This window comes from Podarcis vaucheri, assembly GCF_965113315.1.
Source record: "Podarcis vaucheri genome assembly, chromosome: 9".
Lineage (NCBI taxonomy): Eukaryota > Metazoa > Chordata > Lepidosauria > Squamata > Lacertidae > Podarcis > Podarcis vaucheri.
Window position 1 is genome coordinate 16,351,102 of NC_138767.1, and position 27,514 is coordinate 16,378,615.

At 44.9% G+C, this 27,514-nt stretch overlaps 3 protein-coding genes across 3 annotated transcripts in view; 2 read left to right on the forward strand and 1 right to left on the reverse strand.

Annotated features, from left to right (window-relative positions):
* Positions 1-11,312, reverse strand: part of LOC309540117 (uncharacterized protein) — a 42,017-nt gene extending 30,705 nt beyond the window's left edge. The window contains exon 1 of the mRNA XM_082236808.1: positions 11,225-11,312. The gene's annotated coding sequence lies outside the window, so the exon portion shown is untranslated. The remainder of the gene's footprint in view (positions 1-11,224) is intronic.
* Positions 515-11,188, forward strand: LOC309541050 (uncharacterized protein; the record flags this gene model as incomplete). The annotated part of the gene is made up of 6 exons (XM_082238464.1): positions 515-589; positions 1,772-1,862; positions 3,249-3,299; positions 8,168-9,004; positions 9,910-11,047; positions 11,112-11,188. Exons 2-6 carry the CDS (start codon positions 1,803-1,805, stop codon positions 11,186-11,188), a joined length of 2,163 nt encoding a protein of 720 aa, XP_082094590.1. The 5' UTR covers positions 515-589; positions 1,772-1,802.
* A 2,770-nt stretch (positions 11,313-14,082) lies between the features above and the next one.
* On the forward strand, positions 14,083-26,613 carry LOC309539935 (uncharacterized protein). The gene is made up of 6 exons (XM_082236407.1): positions 14,083-14,133; positions 16,000-16,165; positions 19,910-19,980; positions 20,227-20,274; positions 21,086-21,430; positions 23,345-26,613. The coding sequence occupies exons 3-6, from the start codon at positions 19,918-19,920 to the stop codon at positions 25,280-25,282; spliced, it is 2,394 nt and encodes a 797-aa protein (XP_082092533.1). The 5' UTR covers positions 14,083-14,133; positions 16,000-16,165; positions 19,910-19,917; the 3' UTR covers positions 25,283-26,613.
* The last annotated feature ends 901 nt before the right edge of the window (positions 26,614-27,514 follow it).

A 27,514-nucleotide genomic window follows, 5' to 3' on the forward strand; every position in this document is an offset into this window, starting at 1 on the left:
AGATTTGCTGGGTAATGAATTGAACGGCAATTGCTTCTGCACTTATCTTACTTTTAAAACCATAAAGGAAAAACCGAGGATGTCATGATGACCTACTAATGGAGCAATCAATGTTTTCTCGTGGCTGTTAAGAGTAATTAATGCCCATCCCAAGCAAAGTGCATTTTTCGTCGATTAAAGCTATTCACCGGGGAAAGTTGGGAGATTATAAAGTAAAATGACCACAATGGGAAAAGAAATGTCTGGGTCACCGTGTCTGCAGGCGGCTGATTCTATATATTTAAGAGAGGCTATACTGGCTTGATGTGAACTTTTTAATTAAGTGGAGGGAAAGCAGTCTAGTCACACTGGAACCAAGTTGATTTTCGGGCCCCTGAAAGCCTGTCGTCTTGTTAAGGAAATGTGGGTGGTTAATATGTACTTCACCACCAAAGTTCCATCTTGCAGCTCCCCGAGAGCAATGATTGGTTAGTATCCTCCCCAGTCGGACTTTAAATTTCAGGCAGGTTCAAAGTTGAGGGGCAAAGCTTCGTCCAGTTGGTGAGGTGGATTCGAGGTCTAGAAGATAGTGTCTGTCTTGGAGGTCAAGGTAAGAACTCACTGTGTCAGCTGGTTAGTTTTGCTATTTAAAAATGTCTTGAGCTAGCTGCGATCGGGCTTAACAGATTCATTGTAGCATAAGGCTTTGTAGACTATTGCCTAATCTGAATCAAACTATAAGATGAAACATTGCTCGGAATCACCCAGATGGGTGGAAGTGTGAGATGATTTAGGAGGGAGCAGGAATCATTTTCTTATTCAGCTGGTCTACTCAGTGTTATCTTTCTAGGAAAAGATAACTCACCATGAATGCCTCACTTGTTCTCTTAGAATGCCAATGGTGCTCACCTGAGATGTGTTGGAACTGAGTTCTGGCAAGTTCTGGTTGGGAAAAAAAAGCCCTGGGTTTCCCAAGGGGTTGCAAGAAATAGATTACAGTTTGAATGTAAAATTCCTAATATATATTAATATTCTCCCCCCACATACACATATCTTAGGGAAATATTCCAGATCTTTCATCTTCTCCAGTCCATGTGCATGTGAAAAGAAAAAGTAGAAAACACTTGCATTGACGTTTGCATTGATGTTTTCTTGCATATGAGAGTCTTGAATTACAACAGAGGAAGTTTCTCGAATTATAATTGCTTAGAAAAGGCTAGCCTGTGCCACAAAGCTTTGTAAGTGCAATGCTGGAAATCATTCTAGTCTTGTTTGGAGCAGCGGTGGAGCTAATAGACCAACAATGCAAGCAGGAGAGTTTATTCTCCTCCTCCTCTTCACTGGTTGCATACAGACCTTACATCTGAAGCACTTGCAAAGCACATTAAAGCACATTACTTCACCCAAAGAATCCAGGGAACTGTCGTTTGTTAAGGGTGCTGGGAATTATAGCTCTATGAGAGGCAAATGACAGTTACTGGGATTCTTTGGAGGAAGCAATGTATAAGCTCCAAATCCATATTAAGTTGCAATGTGGGCAACTCCCTAGTGAAATTCTGGGCTAAACGAGGACTGGGGCTCTCGTCTCCAGGTCCTCATCTGACATTGAAACTACTACATCCTAGAAAGAAAGAAAGAAAGAAAGAAAGAAAGAAAGAAAGAAAGAAAGAAAGAGAAAATTGAAGATAATTAAATTACACCTGAACAATACACTAAACAGTGCATATGCCATGGTACATGTAGCAATGTGTGCTTGGATTTATAATTCACTGAATGATCTGTTTATTTGCAGCCCCATTTGTAAGGTCAGGCTGTGCCTGCCGATGAAGATGAAGAGAACAATTGTGTTTCTTTGCATTGTTGCCGTAGCCTGGGCAGCCCCAGTAAGTTCTTCTTAATGGCTTGCGTATATGTCAGACATGTCCACGGGCACGAATTAGCCGTCAAATGGGCGCATGCAGAGATGGAAAGGAATATATTCTTATGTGAAAGCAACGGCTGTTGGGTAGAAGAACTCACAGGGCACATTGTACTTAAAGACAGGTGAACAGTGCGTGGAATTGCTTGAGAAACATGCTTGGAAGATTCCAGCGTGGGGTCTGAGCAGCGGCATCATTAACGCGGCAACAGGCCAGAACTCTGCATGTGCAACTCTGCACAGGCAAGGCACGCTGTGGCCTAGAAGCTTTCTCACGCTGCAGTAGGGCTCACTAAGCATGTGCAAAAAGCCACCAGCCTCGCATTCACCGGCAGCAGTCGCAGACTTGAGGGCTTGCTGATATGATAACCCCAATTCCCTAGGACAGAGGAGGGGCTGGCACAGTCACTAACTGCCTGGGCCACATGTCCCTAACTGCCCCTCCTCCCAAGCCATACCTCCCCCTACCCAGAACTGCTGTAATTGGGCCTCCCTTGCTCTCCCCCACGGCTCTCCTCCCAGGCACATCCCACCAAGTGCCCTTACAGCCAGTGAAAAACCGTTGAAACAGTAAAAAAAGAATTTCAAAGGCTATTAAATTTAAAAACAAGTTAAAAGAGGAAGCCCTATCTGCTGAGCAGCAGCAGCAGTTCTTATGAAGCACGTGTTAAGGAGAGTTAGGTAGCTGTCTTGGTCTGACGCAGTCAAAATAAAAAATTAAAAAATAGTCCAGTAGCACCTTAGAGACCAACTAAGTTTGTACTGGGTAGGGTGATACCTCTGGTTACGAACTTAATTTGTTCCGGAGGTCCGTTCTTAAGCTGAAACCGTTCTTATCCTGAGGCGTGCTTTCGATAATGGGGTCTCCCACTGCATGCGTGCCTCCGGCACACAATTTCCATTAGCATCCTGGGGCGAAGCTGGCAACCAGGAGCAGCTATTTCTGGGTTAGCGGAGTTCGTAACCTGAAGCGTTCGCAACCAGAGGTACCACTGTATAAGCTTTCGTGTATCTGAAGAAGAGTGCCTGCACACGAAAGCCAGTACAACCTTAGTTGGTCTCTAAGGTGCTACTGGACTATTTTTTAAAATTTATTAAGGAGAGAATTGACTCAAATTACAAATGCAAATTATTTTTGGTGGGACATTCTCAAATTAAATTGGTCCTTTTTCCATAGCGTCTTTAGTTTAAATCTTTCCCTGCTCCCATTTTGCAGAATTTTCTGTGTTGTTACATAAATTCCCACTACACATCAGACCAAAAAACCCCCACCAATCTTGATATTCTCTGTTGGTTAATTTTTAAAAGTGAGCTTCGATTGCCTTTTCAACTTTGTTTTCTGATTTAAAAGCTCTCGCAGAGTGAGCCAAGGGACAACAACAGTAGCATCGGGAGAAATCAGGTGAGTTCATCTTTGCGAAATTTCTTGGCTATGTGATTTGATTCTGCAAAGTTGAATCAGATTTCAGATTTCCTTTGACATGTATTCAAGATCCACTGCTCCTAGTAAGGGCTTAACCATATTGGCCCCTAATATGAGCAAATGGGGAGCCCAACTCTCTCATTCCAAATGCAACACAGCACATAAGGTATAGCCTGGGCAGAGAGTTACTCCAGGGCTGACCCACCCATGAGGCAAGGTGAGGCAACCGCCTCTGGCGGCAGAATCCACAGGAACAGCTGATCCTGATGTAGCTCTTTATTCCTCCCTTGTTCCTGATGTAGATCTTCACTCATGCACTGGAGGTGGGGAGGGGGGATTAAGGCACCATTTTGTGATTTGCCTCAGGTGCCAAAATGTATTGGGCTGGTCCTGGGTTACTCTGAACATTGTAGCTCTGTGAAGGGAACAGATATCCTCTAACAACTTGTAGCACCCTTAACAAACTGCATCTCCCAGAATTCCTTGGGGTGAAGACATGACTGTTTAAGCAATATAACAGTGCTTTAAATGCATGGTGAGGATGCGACCCTACTGTGCTCCCACAATACTCTGGCTGGTTTGTTGCAGATTAAGATGGAGTGGTGAACATTTGGATTATTCTAAGTCTGAGGACCACAATTCCTTCTTACATACCAGTGTTGGGCAGTGCCAGAGGCAAAACGGGGAAGGGTTCCCTAGAAAGAGGGAAACCATGATTGTTCAAGTATTATAACAGTGCTTTAAATGTTATACTGTGTATGCAGCCTAATAATGGCAGCTATTCCTCAGTGAAATAAACAAGACGATCAGGTGATGCTGTCTTTACACCCAACCGTGTCGTTTTGATCCTGCACTCCTTTGAAATCTGACATTCCGCCCAGGCCTAACTTGGCACTTCCTGAAAAACTAATATTTAAAGAACAGCGGTTTTCCTGTCTGTGCCAAATTAAGCTCCTGTTTTAGCTCTTGTCACAGGTGCCAGCATGTGGCCTGAAGCCTTGAAAACAGTCCACCCACCTGCCATTGTCGCCGTCAATTAAGGCTAAGCAAGATCAACAGCAGTCAAGCAAAACGTGTCAACTCCTTTTATTTCTGGTCACCGGGGAGTGACCTCTAGCAGAATATTTTTTAAAAAATGTGTTAGAAAAGGTTTTTTGAAAATGCATTGACAAATATGTTGCTTGAAAAGTTATAGGAAAGGGTAATAGAATGTGACAGATAGACAGGTTTTGGTGTTTTCTTAAAAAAGGAATTGAAAGAGCAATTGGATTATGGACAGAAGACCACAAACCCATCTTCCCCAAATTTAGGCAATCAATTCTTCCTCTGTAGCTTTCTGAAAATGATAGCTAAGAGGGTTAGATCACCTCTGGCCATCCTGCAATTTGAAAACTGGTTGACACCCTGCTCTGAAAAGCGTTTAAAGACATGCTAGCCCAGGGGGTCAGCAAACTTTTTCAGCAGGGGGCCGGTCCACTGTCCCTCAGACCTTGTGGGGGGTCGGACTATATTTTGAGGGGGGAAATGAATGAATTCCTATGCCCCACAAATATTTTTTTTCATTAATATTTTATTAAGTTTTATCAATAGAAAAGTTCAGAAAAATACAAAAACAGAAAAATACAAAATTACAAAATACAAAAATACAAACATTAAACACAAAAAAGAAGAAGAAAAAACACATATAAAAGAAAACAAAACTCCCTCTTTCTTGATTTCTCGTCTTTAGTTAACTTATTTTCCTGACTTCCTCACGCCTCCCTTTTTTGTATCCCTTTTTAAAATTGGTTCAGCAAATTCATATCCTATTAGTTTATCTATTATCAATCCCATCTTACATTTTACCTTGTTGCTAGAACCCCTTCAATTCATTTCAATGTCATCAGCATTCAAAAAATTTACAATACTTCTGTAAATAAGTTTTAAATTTCCTCCAATCTTCTTCCACCGACTCTTCTCCCTGGTCTCGGATTCTGCAAGTCATTTCCGCCATTTCCATATAGTCTATTAGTTGCATCTGCCATTCTTCCAAGGCGGGTAAGTCTTGTGTCTTCCAACCTATGCCCCACAAATAACTCAGAGATGCATTTTAATTAAAAGCACACATTCTATTCATGTAAAAACACGCTGATTCCCGGACCATCCGCGGGCCCGATTTAAAAGGTGATTGGGCTGGATCTGGCCCCCGGGCCTTAGCTTGCCTACCTATGTGCTAGGCTTATTCCAAGAAGAAGGGGAGGGCCCTCCCTAGCCACACCCCCTCAGAGCATCACTGTTGACAGCTGTATTGCCCCTCCATGTATTGGGAGCTGAACTTTCTGCCGTGGGGAGGATTCCCTGCTTGTGGCAGATCCCCACAATTTAGAACCCTGGAAGGTCAGGATTCTAAACCCACGAGGGACCCACACGGGTAAAGAAGGCTCCCTGAAGTGGCATGTAGAGGAAATACCCCCAAAGAGACCTATTTATTTGCATTGATTTAAGATCACCGTCTTAGGTTCCAGTCTCCGTTTGTGAGACCCTTTCCACCGTGGCACCTTCAATATGGAATTTTCTCCCTGGGCAACTCCAACAAGCCCTCTCTCATTGGAAGCGATTTTATCCAGGAAAGCCTTTTAGGATACGTTTCCCTTCCCCCTCACTCCCATTGCCTCCAGGAATTGTTTGACATCTCTCTGGGCCCTCTGCAGGCTCAAGTCCTCCTGTCACATGACTGCCACGGACCACATTATGACTGCCACCGCATGGCGCAATGTCAATTCTTTCCCACATAGTCTCAGTAACACAAAGCCAGCCTTCAGCTGAGTATTGCATGGTTCTTGCTTGGAGTCTTCCCACTTTTCTTTGAGCAAGGGTTGCTGCTCTGTGGTAGGACAGCTGCTTTGTAAGCAGAAGGTCTCTGGTTCAACCCTGGCATCTTGTGCTGGTCCCTGGGAGGGGGGGTTACCGTGCGGCGTGGTCTGAGTCCGGTCCTAGGTCGAGGGTATGGAGGCTGTCCGTCAAGGGCAAAGCGGAGCCGGGCATGGTCAGGAACTCTGGAAGAGCAGGACAGGGTGCTGGCAGGAACAGGTTACCAACAATGTTGCTCCCGCAACCTGGGACTGGGCTGACTGGCCTTTATTTCCTCTGAGGCCAGGGGCGGTCCCGGCCCACAGGTGACTCGCCTCTCCTGGCCTTAAGGCGAGCACTCCTCCTGAGAGAACCCAGTTCCCTCCGCCTCTCTGCCCTGCGCCTCTGCAGCTCCGGAACGGCTGGAGGGTTACTGGACCCAGAGGCAACCTCACCTTCCCATGACAGGGCTGGGAGAGGAGCACCTGCAGGCAATGGGTCCTCGATCACCTCAGGAGCCAGAGCGGATTCAGCTGGTGTCTGCTCCTGAGGATCCGGCACAGGTGAGGGCCCTTCAGGTTCAAGCCCCTGCCCCAGCTCAACCGGCCCTGGAGGCGGGGACTCCTGTGCAGGCTGGGACTCCTCAGGTTCAGCTTCTGAATCAGATTCCCAGGCCATCACAGCGATGTTATTCAGGAAAGCCTTTTAGGATACGTTTCCCTTCCCCCTCAACCCCATTGCCTCCAGGAACTGTTTGACATCTTTCTGGGCCCTCTGTGGGCTCAAGCCCTCCTGTCACATGACTGCCACAGACCACATCTCCAGGTAGGACTAGCAATATCCAGTGAAACTCTGGAGGGCCACTGCCAATCACTGTTTGGAACTCCTATTGTGCCGGAATCTCCACTTGGCCAAGCTGATAAAGCTCACCTTCCGGCCGAGTCCTTCGGAATCGCCCTCCGACGAATAATTAACAACCTGAGCCTCTGATAAGGTTCCAAGGCACGCTCTTCCATTCAGCAGAGTTTCAAAGCAGCAGAAGTGATGAGATTTATGGCTACATCGCTATGCTTTATTTCTTACTACGCAGACAAAAATACATCCTCTCTCTGTGAGAGCAGAGAGCAACTGAAACAAAGGAACAAAGGAACAGAGAAACCAGAACGTCACATCCGTCTCCCTTCTCCCATGAGACTTCCAATAGCTTGGACTGTTTCTGGAATGTAAACAGAGCCTTGTGACTCTAAGCAGCTGCTCAGTGGCAAACAGAAACTAACATATTGTTCTAGGCGCATTTTGTGACAGGGAATTTCATAAACACGAGCGGTTTCTGAGATTTGGGTGCAGTACTGCGCCTAAGATTTCACATTAAAACTGCCACTGCTGGTACTGAGAGTGTGGGAGGAGAAATTCCTTCCCGCTAGACTTCCAGTAGATATAGGGGTCATCTTATACACAGAAAAATACAGTAAGATTTGTGAACTGGACACTCAAGGTGGGTGTCTCTGCCACCAGTTCTATAGGCCCTAAATACGTGTTGATTCTGGTGCCAGAAAGATATATTTATATGAAGGAAAGGGGGTGTAAGAAGAATCCAGGGCTTGTCTGCAGAGTGGAAGGAAAGGAGGACCTTTTTCTGTCTCCCCACTTCCAGCCACTCTCTGAAGACTGGAGAAGTGACCCTCTTAAGAATATTAGGGAGACGGGCAAGGGAAGCATGGCTTTGTGTTTTGCAGTCTTCTGGTGAACGTAAGATTTTAGCTGCAGTTCATTCACTTTCAGTTTTGTATTCTTATTATAAAACAGTGTGCCTAGACATTTTGCTGTTGTGCCCATAACCTGGGTTTAAGGTGCACTTTAGCTCCTAGCTTTCATATCTCTGTTTCTAACATTTCTGCTAGTGGAGACAACATTGAGCTAGGAGGACCTATGACTTGACTCAGTGTAAGACAGGTTCCTATGTTCCCTTTTCATTTCTGTTCAGTTCCTGCTTCCTGATTATGTTTTTCTCTCCATAGGATGAATCAAACGTGGGCCATACCAGCAAACACGACGGTGCAGAGAATGACGAGGGATTTTATGAAAGTGGAAACAGTGGAAATACCATTGGAAATACCACTGGTTGCATCAACAGAGGAGATGTTGGCCATGAAGAATGTGAAAGAATTGAATCTGCCACACAAAGAGATATAATCAATGGAGCTGATGATTTAGTGAATGCTCTTGGAAATGTTGGCAGAAGACCTGAGAGCATCCCTAGTCATGCCACAACAAATGGAAGTAGAGAAAGGGATGTTACTGGAGAGGGAATCCTTAGGGGTAACTTGGAAGGTGGAAACTCAAGTGATGCCAGTCGCGGGACTGGAGATGGGAGTGTTGATTATACCATCCGAACAGACCTTTCGACAGTCACTCAAAATGACGATGGAAAGGAAAACCACATTGGTAACATGGTTGCAGAAGGATATGGTGGCACCCCAGGAGACCAGAGTAACAACATCCAAGGCCTAAATGGTGCAGGTGGAGGTGGATATGCAAATGCTGCACCTGAAGGAAACATAACAAGGGCATCTATGATAAATATGGTCCATGGAGAAAGCATTCACTGGGCGGATGTTAATGAAGCTGGCAGTGGTAATGGTGGAGATCCAAGTGAAGAAGGTTCTAGCGATGGCTGGGGGGATGGACGTGACGAAGACACGACAGCTCAGGGGGGAAATGAGAGAGGGAAGCATAGCAATCAGACTTGCGACAATGACAGAGATGTTGGTGGAGATGCTGCAACCAACGGAACTGTGGAGCTGTGCCTCAAAAAGAAACAGAATAACACTCTAGACTCAGAGGGTGTTGCTACGGTGAGTTGGGACCCATGATGGGGCAATGTCAAGTAGAGAAGGAGCAGGTGGGAGGAGGCCACTGAACTATTCTGCCAAGCCCTGCCTTTGCCCCTGCCACCCCTCTCATTTCTGCACTCTGAGACTAGAAATAAGTAGAGCAGTAGAGCAGCTTGAGGGAGGGGTTGCAGGAACCAAAAGTTGGAGCCGGGGGAAGAGTTTAGCACTGCCTCCCAGCAGCTGCTTCTCTGCTTGGAATTGCCACTTTATACCATTTTAGCACAACCCTCTTCTCAGATGCCATTCTCCTAGTGGACAATTGTTCACTACAAAACAAAAACAAAACAAAAATGAAGGCACATCTCCCTTCCCATCTGGAAGGGTTGTTGTGGGGCTTTAAGCCCCTTTGCCTTCGGTTGTGGGTGCTGATCCAGATCACGCTACCTGCACTGCAGCAAAAGCTCCCATTTACAGTGGTACCTTGGGTTAAGTACTTAATTCGTTCCAGAGGTCCGTTCTTAACCTGGAACTGTTCTTAACCTGAAGCACCACTTTAGCTAATGGGGCCTCCTGCTGCTGCTGCGCTGGCGGAGCACAATTTCTGTTCTCATCCTGAAGCAAAGTTCTTAACCCGAGGTACTATTTCTGGGTTAGCGGAGTCTGTAACCTGAAGCATATGTAACCTGAAGGGTATGTAACCCGAGATACCTCTGTACTCTAATGAGAGCTTCCCTCCCTCAATTGCAAGCAGCAAGTGCATGGGCCCTGTCTGGAGTTGGGCTCCAGTGGGGGGCAAAGGGTTCAAGCCCCTTCAATCTACACCAGGGCCCCCCATCTGCCTGCAGTTTAAAATCCATTCATGGAATTGCTAACTGAATGATTTCATTTGGGATTTGCTTGCATTCTCCTTTCCTTTTGGTCTCCAGGGCACTGGCGGTAGCAGTAACGGATCAGTTGTGAACCACGCAGATGGCAGCAATGTGAATGATACTGGCAGGGATGGGACCCCTGACAACAGAGAGGCCATGGATGGGCTTCCCAATGCAAGCAGCTCTCAGGACGCCAGTGAAGGTCGCCTAGAGGATGCCAGTGACCACGAGGACACCAGCGAAGCCGAGAGCAATAGCGTTTCTAGTTTGAGTTCTGAATTCATGCAAGGGGACGAGCCCGACGAAAGCCCCGAGTCTGAAGGCAGCCAGCAAAAAGCGTCAAGTGAGGCAAGCGATGGGGAGGACTCAGAAGACGAGTCTCATGGAGAAGAGGAAGAAAGTGCCAGTGAGAACGAGAGCAGCGAGCAGGCCGAGAGCAACGGCGAAGACAGTCAACTGGAGAGCAGCGAGGGTGACGATCAGTCAGACAGCGGCGACAGTGACAGCCATCCAGACAGCAGCCAGGGTCAATCTGATAGCAGCAGTGGGAGCGAGTCGGAAAGCAATGGAGAAAGTGAGTCTGAGAGCAGCAGCGAGAGTGGGCCTGACAGTAGCAGCGAAAGTGATGGCAAGGCTGACGAAAGCAGCAGTGAGAGTGAGTCTGATAGCAGCAGTGGGGGCGACAGCAGCAGTGGGAGTGAGAGTAGCAGTGAGAGTGAGAAGTCCAGCAGTGAGAGTGAGAGTAGCAGTGAGAGTGAGAGTAGCAGTGAGAGTGAGAAGTCCAGCAGTGAGAGTGAGAGTAGCAGTGAGAGTGAGAGTAGCAGTGAGAGTGAGAAGTCCAGCAATGAGAGTAGCAGTGAGAGTGAGAAATCCAGCAGTGAGAGTAGCAGTGAGAGTGAGAGTAGCAGTGAGAGTGAGGATTCAAGCAGTGAGAGTAGCAGTGAGAGTGAGAGTAGCAGTGAGAGTGAGAGTAGCAGTGAGAGTGAGAATTCCAGCAGTGAGAGTGAGAAATCCAGCAGTGAGAGTAGCAGTGAGAGTGAGAAATCCAGCAGTGAGAGTGAGAAGTCCAGCAGCAGCAGTAGCAGCAGTGAAAGCAGCAGCAGCAGCAGTGAGAGTAGTAGCAGTGAAAGCGAATCTGATAGCAGCAGTGAGAGTGAAAGCAGCAGTGAGGACGACAGCGAATCTGATAGCAGCAGTGAGAGTGACTCCACATCCGAGAGCAGTAGCGAGAGTGACAGCAGTGGTCCATCGGACACCAGCGAAAGTAGCAGTCAAGCAGGGAGCAGTGAAAATGGCAGCCAGTCAGACACTGATAGCGAGGACGGTGGTGAGTTAACGGGCAGTGAAAGTGAGAGCGATTCGGCAAACCAACCTGACGGCGATAGTGAGAGTGCACCTCTGAGTGCGGAAAATGGTGCTGCCAGCGACGGTGCTTCAGATACAGCGGAAATGGCAAGTGACGATGAATCTGTAGCAAGCGAGGAGAATGACAGTGTTGCTCAGTCAGAAGGTGGAGACACTGAGAGTGAATCCATAAGTGAAGGCAGTCAGAGCAATGACCTAACCAGTGATTATTAACCCAAGGTTGAGGAAGGATCAAATTACGGCAATGGGAGTGCTCATGATGGCAGAGGAAGACTGGACAACGACACAGAAGCCAAGCCAACAGGCCGAAACACATTTGTCAGGAAGTTACCACCACAAGATCTCTGTATAAGTGTGATTAGGATCAGGGTCAAGGTTGAATTGGGGACGCATTAGCAGGAAAGCTGCCCCAGTCCTTATAGTCGCAGGGGATAAAAAATGCTGTGTTTATACATTTTTGAGTGCTGCGGTTTTGTTTGCAATAAATTATATGCCTTTGCACAATGGGTATTCAATTGTTGGTAAACAGATGCAATATAAATAAAAGCCCAGGTTCTGATACACATGTTCATTCATCAAAGACCTCCAGGGTTGGTTCTTATAAGTGTTATTCATTACTTGGCTGCAGCATCCTGACTTGCATGTGTGAATGAAACATTGCAAATAGAATTCCTGGTAAACACCACCTTGCCCGTTTTTCTTGGTTTACTTGTTCAATATCATGGTTCTTAGAAGATTATAAATGTGCCCTGTGTGTAAACTGTAAAATAAATTATTATTTTTCATGTTGTTTCATGTATTTTTCTTGGGAATGGCCCACCCAGCTTTTACTCTCTGTTTCAAAAGGAAATCAGAGAAAGGGATGCTATTGAGCCACATCAATTTAAGACTGTGCAGGAGGCAATCGTGTTTTGCCTTGAATCCAGTGGTTGAGTTCCTATTTACAATTGTACATGAGTAAATATACTACTTGATATAAACATCATTTGGTCGCAGGAAATGTATTTTCAATTTGCAGCCTTGTACAGCCACATTTCAGTGAGCACCACAACTGAACAAGAACAACAAGAGTTATTGTTATTTAACTTATAGGCCACTTACATGCCCAACTGGCTTTTAACGTGTTCACAAACAGGAAATCAATCCAATAACATTAATATACATTTAAAAATCAGTTAAAACAATAAAATCACAAGTTCAACTCAAGGGAATGCTTCCTAAAGAGCCGGTGGAATGCCAATGTTGATAGGACCTCTAATATTTCAGCAGAGAAGGCATTCCACAACACAGGCACCACCAATGAAAAAGCCCGCTTCCATGCTACCACAGGCCAATAATCATCAGGCAATGGCAAAATTAAACAGGTTTCATATGCTGACTGTAGGAAGATTCACCCCACCCCCCAGGTAAGCTGGTTCAGAGTTATTTAGGTGTTTGTATGTAAGTAACTGAACCTACCACTACTGGTGTGTTGGTGGCTAGGGGAATTTTTTACATTTCCTGAACTTTCCAAAGTATGTCAAAAATATATTGTTTCACGTTCCTCTTTTCCTGAGCCCTGGTCAGGAGGGATAGCTCTGCTTCCCTCTGAAAGATAGAGTAGATTTACAGAGGTACCTCAGGTTACATATGCTTCAAGTTACATACACTTCAGGTTACAGACTCCGCTAACCCAGAAATAGTACCTCAGGTTAAGAACTTTGCTTCAGGATGAGAACAGAAATCGTGCTCCAGTGGCGTGGCAGCAGCAGAAGGTCCCATTAGCTAAAGGGGTGCTTCAGGTTAAGAACAGTTTCAGGTTAAGAACAGACCTCCGGAACGAATTAAGTACTTAACCCGAGGTACCACTGTATATACAAATGGACAGGTTGAGCAGGTATTGCAGACCTGCAGAATCAAGCACACCAGCAGTGCTTTCCAAAGAAACCCCCCTTCATTCCTCAGTTCAAAACAGTTCTGTGTATTACAAAATTCAAAATGAGATCTTGGGTAGTCAACTGCCAGGCTACTCAGTGGCGTAGCGTGGGGGGTGCAGGGGGGGCCAGCCGCACCGGGCGCAACATCTGGGGGTTAGGGTTAGGGGGCGCAAATCCACGGGTTAGGGGGCGCAAATCCATGGGTTAGGGGGCGCAAATTACTTGCCTTGCCCCGGGTGCTGACAACCCACGCTACGCCACTGAGGCTACTTGTCCACTTAGCACCAGCATTGTCTGCTCTGATTGGCAGTGGCTCTCCAAGGTGTCTGGTTGATGCCATTCATGCAGTTGTGACTCATGTGGTCTTGTGAGTCTGTTGTCCAGGATGGGGATGGGGCAGGGCAGCTGCAAGGTCTGGGATGTAGGGATGCGCCAGTTTCCCTCCAAGTTTTGCAATGCAGTTCTCAAGACGAGTAATGGTGGTAAATATCCATGTATCGGGGTAAAACGTGCATGTAATGAGTGAGAATGACATGCAAAATATTTCATACTCTGGGAAATTGCTTTGCAAAATGTGTATCGTAGGCAACATTGCATACAAATCTGTGTAAGGGAGAAATTTGCACCCGGATCCTGACGGATTTTTACGAGGGCTTTCAAACGATGATCGCAAAGTGACGTGGAAGTGTGGAGGTCTACATTTAAGTCTGGAACAATAACAATGGATAGATTTGGCCACTCCCAGAGCCTCAGGTGGAAGTCCCACTTGGAAGCAATGTATATGCGCCCTTTATGCTAGAAACAAGTTTGTGAAGTTTTTGTGTTCTTAAGCACTTCTTCTTAGCAATTTATATAAGGCTTGGTTTCTCAGGCAAGCTTGGAGAAGCCCTTCCTGGCAGCTATTCCTAACATTCCTTGTGGGTGTCACAAGGAAATGGCTGAGCTGAGTGTGAGGAAGTGGGGAAGCTGTAGTTGCCGTCATGGATTTTCTTCTGCTTGGGTAAGCTTTCTCTGCCTCCAGTCCCTCATGTCTCACTAACAGGATGTGGCAAGGTTTTATTTAGGTCCAAGCTGGGCGCAGTCATTGGTGTATGTTTCCCCAGCACCTCTTCATAGGGATAGACAGTATTATTTCTGGTCTGTGTTGCTTTCACATGATTTCGTGTCCAAGTCCCTTCCGGCCCATTTCCATGTTAATCTGTGATCCGGTGGAAACTTACACTCGGATCAGCCCATTAATTTGGGAGGATCAATTCACAGCAGAACACGCAAAGAAAACTACCTCTATATAATGCCACTATACACATCTATGGTGTGACCGAATAATAATAATAATAATAATAATAATAATAATAATAATAATAATAATGTAATATTAATAATTTGTAACTTTTACCTTGCCCATCGGGTTGCCCCAGCCACTCTGGGCAGCTACCAACAGAATATAATCATTGGAGAATAAAAATATAAAGGAACCTTGGATGGTTAGGTCCAGTCAAAGGCGACTATGGGGTTGCGCCGCTCATCTCGCTTTCAGGCCAAGGCAGCCAGCATTTGTTCACATTCAGCTTTCTGGGTCATGTGGCCAGCATGACTAAACCGCTTCTGGTGCAACTGGACAGCATGACAGAAACCAGAGAGCATGGAAATGCCATTTACCTTCCCACCACAGGTACCTATTTATCTACTGGCACTGGTGTGCTTTCAAACTGCTAGGTTGGCAGAAGCTGGGACAGAGCAACGGGAGCTCACTCTGTCGTGGGGATTCAAACTGCTGACCTGGAGGATACAGCACTTGGAATACTGTGTATAGTTCTCGTTGCTTCACCTCTAAAGGGACACAGTAGACTTGGGAAAAATTGAGAAAAGGGCAAGCAAAATGTTCAGGCATATAGTAACACAGCCTAAATATTAAGAAAAGGACTAAAGAAAGACTATAATAGCTACCTATTCAGGTAGGGCGCCTGTGACAACGCATCGAAATAATATTGATTTGACCTTGAAAGAAAATTACAATCAAGCTTTCTTAGTTCAATGTTATCCCACTAGAGTGCATGAACCAGAAACCTCATAAAGCTTTCTGTCAGTTAGCGTGTCGCAAGTTCCTGCCAACTCCGGATCCTAGTAGAATATTCGCAAGTAGCTGAGTAGAAGCAGAAATATTGCTTGTTGTCGCTCTTGTGAGGCCTCAGCCCCACCCCAGTTTTGACTTCCTGGGGGTCTCCACAGGGTTTAATCCAGCCCTGTGTCTACCGCACACTGAAGAGGCAACCCACTTTTCAGTTTGAAATTTTAAGCTGAGTCTGAAAAATGGCTTGCCTCTTCCACTGCCTAAACTGTCACGGCAGACATGCTAAAGAAAATCCTAGCTGGGTGCAAACCTTGGCATCGGTAGCATGCCAATTGGTTGTATCACAGCTGCAAAGGGCAAATTCAGCAGTTTCATTTCAGTGTTGCAGCTGTTCTAAGCATCCTCCCACATGGTGGCTGTAAGGCGAGAAGATATGGTAGCCCACAGATCTTTTTATGCTAAAGACGGTTCTCGGAAGCACTTCGGTACAAACTGTCTACTGGTATAATACATATATTAGCAGGAAGCGAGTGCGACTGGGGATGACAGCACTTTGGGTATAAATGTGGGTGACACTGCAATTGTTTACACTCATAAACCTGCAGGCATGAGAAGTGGCATAAATTTAGAAATCCAAATGAACCCTTAGCAAGATCCCTCATTAAATGCAAACTGGTCTAGTCATTTTGAGAACCACAGCTTATTTTTAGGGAAAACGTCCATTTGGAGGCAGAAGGGAAGCGGGGGCGGTCTGGAAGCCTGATGACACCTTATGACATCACTCTCTTCCTCAAGGCTGCTGATTGGTCCTTTTGTAGCTGAAGCAGAGTTTAAATTCGTGCACCGTCATAGAAGATGTCAAAAACTGGTGTTCAAGAATTGGATCCCAAACTGATGTGCTTTGGGGAGCAAATTTTGAAAAAGGAAACCCTGGAGCAACCTCATTGAGACAGGCACAAAGGTAAAATCTTAAATTATTTTCCTTGTTCCGATGCTGTTAAGAGATAAAGCCAGCACAGGGGGCAGCTGCTGGAACTCTATTAATGAGAAGTCTTAAAGATGTGGGAGATTAATGAAGAAGCATTAATGAATGATGAAGAAGGAAAATGCTAAGTCCCTGTTCTCATTATCTGATGTTTGTGAGTTTTATGCAAAAAGGGTCTTTAAATCATTTTGATACTCATTGAACAATGGAAATGAGTGTTTTATAAAATGCAAATTTGGATGCATGTGGAGACAAAACAATAAATTGGGAGTATCTTGCCTACAAACTTTGCCTCCAAAATACAAGTTCTCTGTGTCTTGCTGTTAACCAGAAGGTTGGTGGTTCAATCCTGCCCAAGGATAGCTACGAGCAGGATCCCTGCACTGGACTAGATGACCCTTGGTGTTTCTTCCAATGCTACTATTCTGTAATTCTGTAATATTAACGCCATGTTTGCTAATAATACGTACCTGGTTTCCATTATTTATTGTTGAAATATGTGTGGCCCCCCTGGTTGAACAGGGCTTAGGGCTGATTTTTATGCATCATCTCTTGATATCTCATCACTTCTTATCTAATCATTTGATGAATCTCAGCATGGTGTCACCATTCCAAAGGATTGTGCTTCCATGTTTATCAGGCGATACAAAAGTTCCAGCTGTAGTGATGATGAAGAATCTGTGATAGGAGATCCATATGCTACATACGCACCAAGAAGGAAAGGGCCAGCTCCAAACCACAGTGCAAGGGTGCATGTACACTTATCGCTAACAGTAGTGACTGGTGCCCATCAGGACCAGTAAGGCAAAAGGCAGGAAGACCAACAGTAGGTGGAGTCAGAGCCAATAATAGACAGTCACCCCCAACTCGTTTAAAAAATTGGGGAAGTACCCCTTCTCCTAACAGACCACCATCCACGGATCATTAGTCCCAATGTGTTTTGAGAATACTGTGTGCAGGTGATCACTTATCTAGAGCTGCTGCAATCATTTCCTCAATGTTGTTGTCTTGGAGGTAGCATCTATATCTAACTGTACATAGGTGTTGTGTGTGGTTGTGTGAAAAGGAATGACCGGGGGGCGGGGGGCGGGGCGGATGGTTTACTTTACCAATTGCATTTGCTCCCTTTATTTCATACAACTCAATCATGAAATTTACTAAGTCAAGTTGTAAGCGACTCAGCATCATTCTTTTCCATTTCTTTTGGCGGGGGGAAGCTTAGCACTTAAAAATAAAGAAAGGCACATTATTTATTTATTTCATTTATGTACAGTGGTACCTCGGGTTACACACGCTTCAGGTTACATACGCTTCAGGTTACAGACTCCGCTAACCCAGAAATAGGACCTCAGGTTAAGAACTTTGCTTCAGGATGAGAACAGAAATCGTGTACCTGCGACACGGTAGCAGGAGGCCCCATTAGCTAAAGTGGTGCTTCAGGTTAAGAACAGTTTCAGGTTAAGAACGGACCTCCGGAACGAATTAAGTACTTAACCCGAGGTACCACTGTACTTCCTTTTCTACAAGTCACTCAGACGTGGTTCTCCCTCTCTGCAATTAATCCCCAAAACACCCTGCCTTAGCAACTCTTATCTTTGGACGTAGACTTGGGCTCCACACTGCATCGCAGAGAACTAGCATCCTTCCGACTGACCACAGCACAATTAGCAATAGCTCAGCAGCAAAAGACTGAAATACCCCGGAACATATGGGAAAATGATACCTGGGATCCAGCAATGTCTGAGTGCCTTACCAAAGACAGGAGGGCAATTAAAGGCATAACAAATAGGGACACCTTCCAAGAGACGTGGAACCCCTTTCTTTAACTATGTTAAGGACCCAAATGTGGACCTTGTTATGCCAGCTGCTCAATATTCTGAGTGGAGAAGTTATGTTAAGTAATATGTTTGAAGATTGAATGTGTAAGTTTGTGTCTAAAGTCAATGGATAGGGCAAACATCATTAGAGGCACTGCTGGACAAGTGTTTAATGGTTCTTTTATTGGCTTAAAAACCAATAAAAATTTGTTTTTTAAAAAGAAATCAGTCCTCACCACCCTGTGAGGTAGGTCAGGCTTAGAGGCAATGACTGGCCCAATGCCACCCAGTGAGCAAATGTGAATCCTGGTATCCTATGCCCGAGTCCAATACTCTAACCATTACAGCGCACTAATTATTATGAGTGCTTATGTGGATGTGTGAGATATACCCTTGTTTCTTTCACATAGTTAGGAATTTATTTATTAAACAATCCTTTAAATACTATTTCCGTAGATTTTAGGGGCGGGGTGTAGTGAGTCACCTATGAGTCATACCAAAATGCAGGTGTTGGGTCCCGATTCTCTGTTTCCCTCTCAGCCTTTTCAGGGGTACCGTTTGAAGTGTTATGAAAGCACGGTGGGACACAAAGCAATGATGGCTCTATATGTTTTATTTATTCAGCAGAATTTGTATGCTGCTTCATTGCAAAATCCCCAAAGCTGTTTACAATAAAACATACTTCTCAGAAAGGCAGTCAACATTCTGTGCACAGTCACTAGTTTACGTGCAGGAGGACGCATTTTGCAAACAAAGTTCCAGGCATGCCCTCTCTATCAAAACACGGTTTTGTTTGTCCACGTGGTGTGCTTTAAAGTGCAGACTACAGGACTATTTGCAAAAATTTTATAAGTTATATGAACTATAGGATTTCGCATGACTTTGAATGTTAGCCCCAGTAACGAGAGTGGAATACATACGAAATTAGATAACATTAATGAAAGAATCAATGTTTAAATGGTCAAAAAGGATAGCATGTTTGCTTATAGAGTAAACGGAAAATAAGGAATTTAAACTTAAATTGTAATTGAAAGTATAAAAGAAACACACGAAACAAGGTTATAATTTGCTGATAAATTTATTGTTAAGAATGCTCTGTGCGGGAGATGTGGGGAAGTCCGTTGGAAAGTTGAAATAAGTTGTTGAAATGGTTTGTTTTCTCTTTTTTCTTTTCTCTTTTTTTCTTTTTCTTTCCTTTTTTCTTTGCTTGTTTAATACTGTGTACTTTTATTTGGAAAAAATGCAATAAAAATTATATATATATAAAAATAAAGTGCAGACTACAGCCAGTCCAATACATTTTGGCACCTGAGGCCAACTGCAAAACAACACCCCCTTCCCTACCACTACCAGAGAAGAGGGGGGTGAGTGAAGATCTACATCAAGAATGGGGGGTGCGGGAGATAAGGATCTACAACAGGATATGCTGGCCCTGTGGATCCTGCCACCTGAGGTCGTCGCCTCATTTTGCCTCACGAGTGGGCCGGCCCCGGTGCAGCCTGTGTGCTCAAAACACATGAAGTAATAATTGCCTGGAAAAATAAAGTGTACATGCAAATTTGGTTTTCCACTATCGTTGCATAGTTGCACATCATACATAGCTTTAGCAAGCAACACTGATTTGTTGCTCTAAGCTGGCATGAAATTGGCAGCTGGCTGCATGTGGGCTGAATCCACTTGCTAGCAACATGCAGTGGGCCATTCTGCCCTGCAAAAAGAAATGACTAGCCTTAGCAAGCCTGGTCTAGGTCTTTCTGCATAAACCCGCCAGGTGTGTACTCTGGCACCAGCATGGTGAAAAGGAGCAGTGATGAGGGACTCTTTACCATCTCTGACCTAAAAATGGCCAATACAGTTGTTGCTCATTCTCTATTTTTACACTCTGTTTTTGATGTTGTTACAGAAACTAAAATGAATGTGAAGAGGACGTCACTCTTGTTTTTCTCCCTGTGGGCTCTATCCTTTGCTCGTCCTGTAAGTATTTTTTTTTAAAAAATGCATTGCAACCCTGACATTTTAAACATGTTTGGTTTTAAGTATGTCCTCAGCTCACCCGCTGAAATCAGTAGGATATAAAAACATGTAACTTCAACTGGCTTGTGTCCTTTGTGCTGATTTTCTTCTGAATAATTTCTCTAACAGCTACAGTATTCATTCATTCATTCATTCATTCATTCATTCATTCATTCATTCATGTTTTTCTTCTTTTAATATATCCAGGTATCCAGACACCTAGGTGCACATCACAGGAGCTCTGAGGAACATTGGGTAAGCAGGTCATTGTGCTTTCTCTTTCATCAAATGATGAATTCTGCTAATTATTTTAGAAGTCAGAAACAGGAAAGAACTCTCCCTAGTACCACTTGAGATCATCAAGTTACATTGAGTGCAACACAACCAACCAAAAAACCAATTCCCTCAGATTTTGAGTTGTGCTTTGGATGAAATCACCTGGCCATCTGCTACACTAGAATTATTTAGTCAGCATTTCTTGCCCTCCTCTTTGGTTTTCCCAGATGTTGCTTTTTGTTGTCTGTCACACAGCCCACTGATAACCACTGAGGCAAGCTGGAACTCAGTGCTTGATAAAAGCAAGTCTTCCTTTGCTACCAGTTGCTGGGGAGCAGCTTCCACTTAGGTCTTCTGAGGCAAAGGCTCAATACATTCTGCTGCCTGAGGCAGATAAGCAAATAGTGGTTCCTCCCAAAGTACCCAAGGACATCCAAGTTATTCTGGTACCTGAGGCAGAAAATCCCAGGAGTTGCCCCGCTTTACCTAATGCCCAGCAAAGGAATAGGTCACACAAACAAACAAAATTTGTTAGAAATACACCTGTGCACATGTGCCCCTCCAAATGTTGTTGGCCTTCAACTTTCATTAGCCTAGCCACCATGGCCAATGATCAGGGATGATGTGAGTTGTAGGATGAAACAGCTGGAGCGTTAGGGGTGGCTGATATAGGTCCATGTGATAGGAACCACACTATTTTTGACATTTACTATAATATAACAAATGCATAAGAACAGAAGCAACAACAAAACTGCAACAAGGCATTCCTTAATGTCCATCTTTTGTACAGGCTACAGCAATTGAAGGAAGCTTGAATGAGGTAGCTGATTCCACAGATGTTAGTGATGAAGATACAGAGAGCAGGCTAAGCACAAGCATGGAAAACAGAAGGAAAGATGTCAGTGAACGTGTGAGCACTAGCCATGAGAGCAGTGAAGGCAAGAACTTCATCAGGAAAGTTTCCAGTGGAAGCCTGGAGAGCTCCTCAGAAGATGACCATGAATGGATCACTCGGGACAATGATGACGGCAATTATTTCAGAGTCCACCACCAGACAGTTCAGAGGAAATGGGCAGATGACAACCATGACCATGGGGACGGTTCTGATGATCAATCTGCTGATGGAACATCTCTGGTAGGTATTCAAAAGGTTACCGTATAAACCTTTGAATTGAAGTGGCCAGAATTATTTCCCCATCATAAGCAGCTAAAAGTTTAGTCACCTCAATTCAGTAATATGAATGTTCATAAAGTCATCACAGATCATTCACTGTAGTTTTGAAAGGATCTCCGTTCTTGCATTATTCTTGTGGTCTATGCTGCTCTGAATTCCACTCCTTCTGAATGTTGGATTAAAAGGAGACCTCTTCATGTACTATTTGCATGAAGGGTAGCCCTACATACAACAAGGGGTGGGGTTGTGCTGTTAGCCCCAACCCTGGACCAGCACTGTACCCACTTCTTCCACAATCCTTTCCTATACAATGTACCAACATTTCTGTCCTCCTTTTTGATGGAGTCCTTTTTGGTGAATTGGTGATGCCTATGTGGTACAGCAAGGTGATGTTCCCACTGCAACCCACTCTCTTCCTGCTCCCAGATCCTCTGCTGTCCCTTGAAGCTTAGGCTTCAGCACTTAACTCCAAACTCCCTTGCCTGAATATAATGTTTGATCACAGCTCCCGCTTCACTGATTCACTCCCCGGTGATGTTCCTGCCTCATTTTTCCTCTTTAGCTTCTTACGCCTTACCTTTCTTTCTCTCCTACCCTTTCTTTCTCCCCTACCCTACCCTACCCTACATACTGAAAGCTACTTTCCCCACCCAGCCTTGACCTCTATCTGGCTGAGTCACAGCAGCACACTGGGACAGAAAGCAGCATGGCAATGGTGTGGTTGGCATGGTGAAAACACGCCAGCAGGAATGCCAGATTGACGGCTCTGCTGTATCTGCACTGCGCCAACCTTGCAACTGCCATCTCCTGCCCATTCCTGGTATACTGCAGCAACTCACCTGGATGGAGGTCAGCTGAGCTGCACAGTCTTACCCTGCTCCCAATTTCACTGCCTGAAAGTATAGAGTTGAGAATTTTAGGAGGCTATTTTCACTCAGTTGTAACATTTTGATAGATACAGCAGCAAAACGCTATGTTGTTGTGCAGAATGAGAAATGCATCCAGAAGACAAAATGTACTGAGGAGTTAGGGGTCTGACACGGAGCCCTTCCCACCTCTGTTCCTTCCTCCTCCATCTCTCTTGTTGAGTTTTTTTTTATGGAATGTATTTTGGCTTCTCATCGTTATTTTGTGATATGAATGTTTTGAGAACAGTCTTAGATGTTTTGGGAACATTGGGAGGAGGTGAAGCGCTACCCGCCCCCCCGCCCCCCGCCAGCTACCTTATCAGTTTGGAAGGATAGTACTTGGTGCCTTCTCTCATGTTCGATGTGTTTTGAGAAAGTGAGGTCTTGAGAGCGGGTGGCGAATGGAGGATCTGCATGTAGCCAGTCTTGAAAACTACACAGGTTGTCTATAAAATCTGGCGGTTTGGGCAGAGTTTCTCTGAAGCATGTGCACAGACTGATCGGCCGCAGGGCTGTGCAAACTGAGGCTGGGGGAATCACTTCTCCGGTTCTTGAGATCTTCTAAGTGGCAAATTGAAGTGCTTGCTTGGTATGAATAGATTGCTTGCTGTTTTAGAATAAAACCTTTAATCTTCTCTCTCGCTTGTGTATTTTGTATAATAATAATAATAATAATAATAATAATAATAATAATACCCCACCCATCTGGCTGTGTTTCCCCAGCCACTCTGGGCAGCTTCCAACAGAATAGTAAAATAAAATAATCTATTAAACATTAAAAGCTTCCCTAAACTGGGCTGCCTTCAGGTGTCTTGCTTCTGAATCTCATTGTAAAAGATCCACCTTGCTTTTGGCACAACAGCTGCTTGTTGGGGTAGAAGCAAGAGTGCCACTTGGCCTATGAAACTCTAAAAACAACGTGAAATAATAAAGTTTTGTCCCCCTTCCCATTTGTCGTCTTCTATAGGAGGATCAAAATGAGGTTCACGAAGACCACAGCGATATCAGAAAATCCAAAGAACAGTTTGATGTTGAAAACGATGGCATGCTTTATTCCCCTGATCAAGTCTTGTATACTTTCATGGGGAAAGGAGGAAGTGATCTGACCAACGATGAGGGTGCCAGTGGTGATGATGGACATAATGAGGAAGGCACTCATGGGCAGACTGTCACTCCAAACAAAGGAAATGATCAGCAAATGTGGGTGACCAACGGGGAGCAAGATGGTGACAATGCTATCGGCCAACGCCATGATGGCAGCAGTAGCAGCAGCAGCAGCAGCAGTAGCGAGAGCAGAGACCTTGAAAAAGAGAATAACCACATTACTGATTACAGCAAAAATCAAGCAAGTGATAGTTACAGCAGCAGCCAAGAGGATAGGTATGATTTTGATGACAAAGAAATGCAAGGTGATGACCCAAACGTCTTTGAGAGCCATGACAGTGATTCTCACATGCTTCACGGAGATGTTCATTCAAAAGAAAGCAGCCAGGAAAGCAGCAGAGAAAACGGGCAGAGAAAAGCCAAACATCACAGCAAATCAGTGGAACAGTTTGCCAGGAAAGTATACCATTATGTTGATGCTGATTCAGATGAAGATCACAACCCTGAAGAGGAAAAGTCCCTGCAGGAGGAGGATGCTGATTCCAAAGAAGAAAGTCAGTCTGTAGAAGACATTAGTCAATCAACAGAAAATGTTCCCAGTAGATCCAGAGAGCATGCAACCAGTCATTCCAGAGAGGCTGTAAAGCCTTCATCCAGAGGGCACAGCCGCAGTCAGTCCAAAGAGACCTTTGACAGCCGGTCCAGGGAAGATGTGCACAGCCGATCCAGGGAAGATGTGCACAGCCGATCCAGGGAAGATGTGCACAGCCACTCCAGGGAAGATGCGCACAGCCGCTCCAGGGAAGATGCACACAGTCAATCCAGGGAAGATGCACGCAGTCGCTCCAGGGAAGATGTGCACAGCCGATCCAGTGAAGCCAAGCATAGCCGCTCCAGGGAAGATGTGCACAGCCACTCCAGGGAAGCCGAGCACAGTCACTCCAGAGAAGATTCTCACAGTCAATCCAGGGAAGATGCACATGGCCGCTCCAGGGAAGTCAGGCACAGCCAGTCCAGGGAAGATGTGCGCAGTCAATCTAGGGAAGATGCACCCAGCCGCTCAAGGGAAGATGCGCACAGCCAGTCCAGGGAAGATGCAGATAGCCAGTCCAGAGAACTCAGGGCTAGTCAGTCTAGAGAGGATGAGAACAGTCAGTCTAGAGAGGATGACAACACTGCATCTGCAGAAGACGTAAAGAGTGAATCCACTGAAGACAGCAGGGACTCCTATGAGAAGACTTTGAAAAAATCTGTAGAGATAAGCGACAGATCAGATGAAGCCAGTGTTAGCAGATCTAAAGAGCAGGAGAGTGACTCTACTGAAGAAGTAGGAAAAGTGCCACCGAGGGGCAGTGAATCCAGGGAGTTTAAGAGACAACACAGCAGATCAGGTGAGAAGAGCACATCTACAGAAGAGAGTGAAGAATCATCCGAGGACACAGATGAATCCAGCCAGGGTGACAGCAGGTTGTCTCAAAGTGCGTCGTCTGAGAGCAGCAAAGATTCCCAAGACAGTGCCAGCAGTGAAGACAGCGATTCGAATGCTCTCCGGTCCGAAGAATGGCAAGGCCAGCAGAGCAGATCAACAGAAAGCAGTGAATCCAAAGGCGAGGAGAACAGTCATTCTATAGAAGGGGAATCCAGCCAATCCAGAGAGGACACAAAGAGCAATTCTGAAAGTACAGAAGACGACAGCTGGTCAAGGAGCATGGAGCTAGAAAGCCGAAAGTTAATGCTTGACATTTATCATAATAAGCCTTTTAGCGATTACGATGATAACGATTGCCAGGATGGGTATTAAAGCATTAAAAACAAACCCAACACTACGTAATATTTCGAGGTCAAGATGTGATCTCACCTTTTAATTTATTTTATCATTTTTTAGCAATGTGAATATTGATAGCAGGAAATTAGAGTCACCGCTGAATTTCAGTTAAAGTGAAATTCGAGATGGATCCTATCTGAGGAGTAAGATTAGCAGAACAAACCATGTGAGGTTTGATACATTACCAAGTTGCCACGGAATTCTAACTAAAGCACAAGCCAAAGCAAATGTTGAGGTTCCTCCTCAGGTAAAACACCTGAGTAATTCCTTCGGATCTTGAAATATGGGTTCCCTCAACAAAATTTAAAATTCGGCTTTGTAATTCGGAATTTATGTGATTTGATTTGATGTGATTGGCCGGTTAATAAAAATTATTTTTTTAAAAAAGTAATTCTGAGGGAGACTAAAATATTTCAACAACACCTCAGCACAGTGGAAGCCACCAGGAATTTTGCCTGAGGCAGGGCAGGTCCAGGGCAGAAGTGGGGACAGCCAAATAGGCTTGCCTCAGGCCTCCAGTGACCAGCTGCATTGTTGTTTGAGTTTATAACTTTATTCTAACAAGACTGAGGTTCCAGGCCACAGACAAGCTCTGCACTGGCCTGCCACACAGGTTGGGAATCTGGGGCTGCCCCCGTGTTGCTCTCCTACAACTCCCATAATCCCATTTGCCATTCCGACTGGGATTGATGGGAGTTCAACAACATTTAAAACCCCTATCTGTTTCTGCCACTACCACTGAATTTTTTTGGGGGGCTGTTGTGTATGTGTCTTGCAAGGTTAAGTCCAGTGAAAGGTGACTATGGGGTGTGGCACTCATCTTGTTTCAGGCCGAGGGAGCCGGCATTTTTCCACAGACAGCTTTCTGGGTCATGTGGCCAGCATGACTAAACCGCTACTGGTGCACGGAGGACCGTGACGAGTGCCAGAGCGCACGGAAACGCTGTTTACCTTCCCACTGCAGCAGTACCTATGTATCAACTTGCACTGGTATGCTTTAAAACTGCTAGTTTGGCAGAAGCTGGGACAGAGCAACGGGAGCTCACCCCGTTGCGCAGATTCGAACTGCCGACCTTCTGATTGGCAAGCCCAAGAGGCTCAGTGGTTTAGACCACAGCATAGCCTTATTGGAAACAGTAATCCACAGAATTAGAAAAATAAAAGTCCCAGGACAGGTTGTCATTGTAGTAGCTGATGCCTGTTCCATTCAAAAGAAGGCCTTTCAGTAAAGTTCCTGGGGAACCACCTGCACTATGAACTTCAGCTACATTTTAAGAGCCCCTACATCGTGTCCCTTCCATTCATTACTTTAGCCCCTGCCCCACAGCAGTGAAATCCCCTGCTTGTCTGCATGCTGCTTGGGCCTTGTTACTGGCATCAATTGGCCAGTTCCTGTGAAGTCACTGAAGAGACAACAAGGAATATATTTCATTCTCTCCATTCTTGGGCATTTATTTTTTGCTGTTTGGAGAGTGGAGTTTATTTTTCTTTTCTTATTTGAGAGTGGGTCCTCTTCTGCCTCATAGCATGATTGCTCCTTCCACTATTTAAATGTGGTGAATGCATGCATGACTGTTTATTTCCTCGATGCCAATGCAGCCTCATTTTTAAAGAGGACAAAGAGGGAGCTGGTCTTTCTACGCAATAAAGTTGCTCACATACAAAAAGGCTTCACACCTCCACACCCCCAAAATTCATTTGAATAACCATAGCACCCCAAATACAAGACTGGTTCTTGAGGGATGAGAGATCTAAAGGAGGACCTATTTTCCATTGTTTGTACAAAAGAAAAAGATCACAGCCATGCACAGCCTAGGGCAAACACTGATTCCAAATATATAGTAGCCAGCTCCAGTACGCACCTGTGTGGTAATGAAAAGACGTCTGTTAACTGTAGCAACTGCACAGATAGAAAGCAAAGAAGATATTTGCCACCTGCCTGTGCACATAAGCTGTTCACACAGCCTCGGAGGTATAATTAATACAGGATGTATGTAATATTTTGTAATAAATGTATAGCTGTATTGGGAAAATGTTGTGGGCTATTTTCTAATGCCTTTTTTATACAAGTGGTCCTAAGTTAAAAGAAACAACAACACAACTCTGTATTTACTAATAAAGAACTTTAAAATGTAAAAGAAAAATTAGTTATACCTGGTTTAATACATCTCTGCTGAGTGGTTTTGTTATATTGCCTGTTGGGTGCAG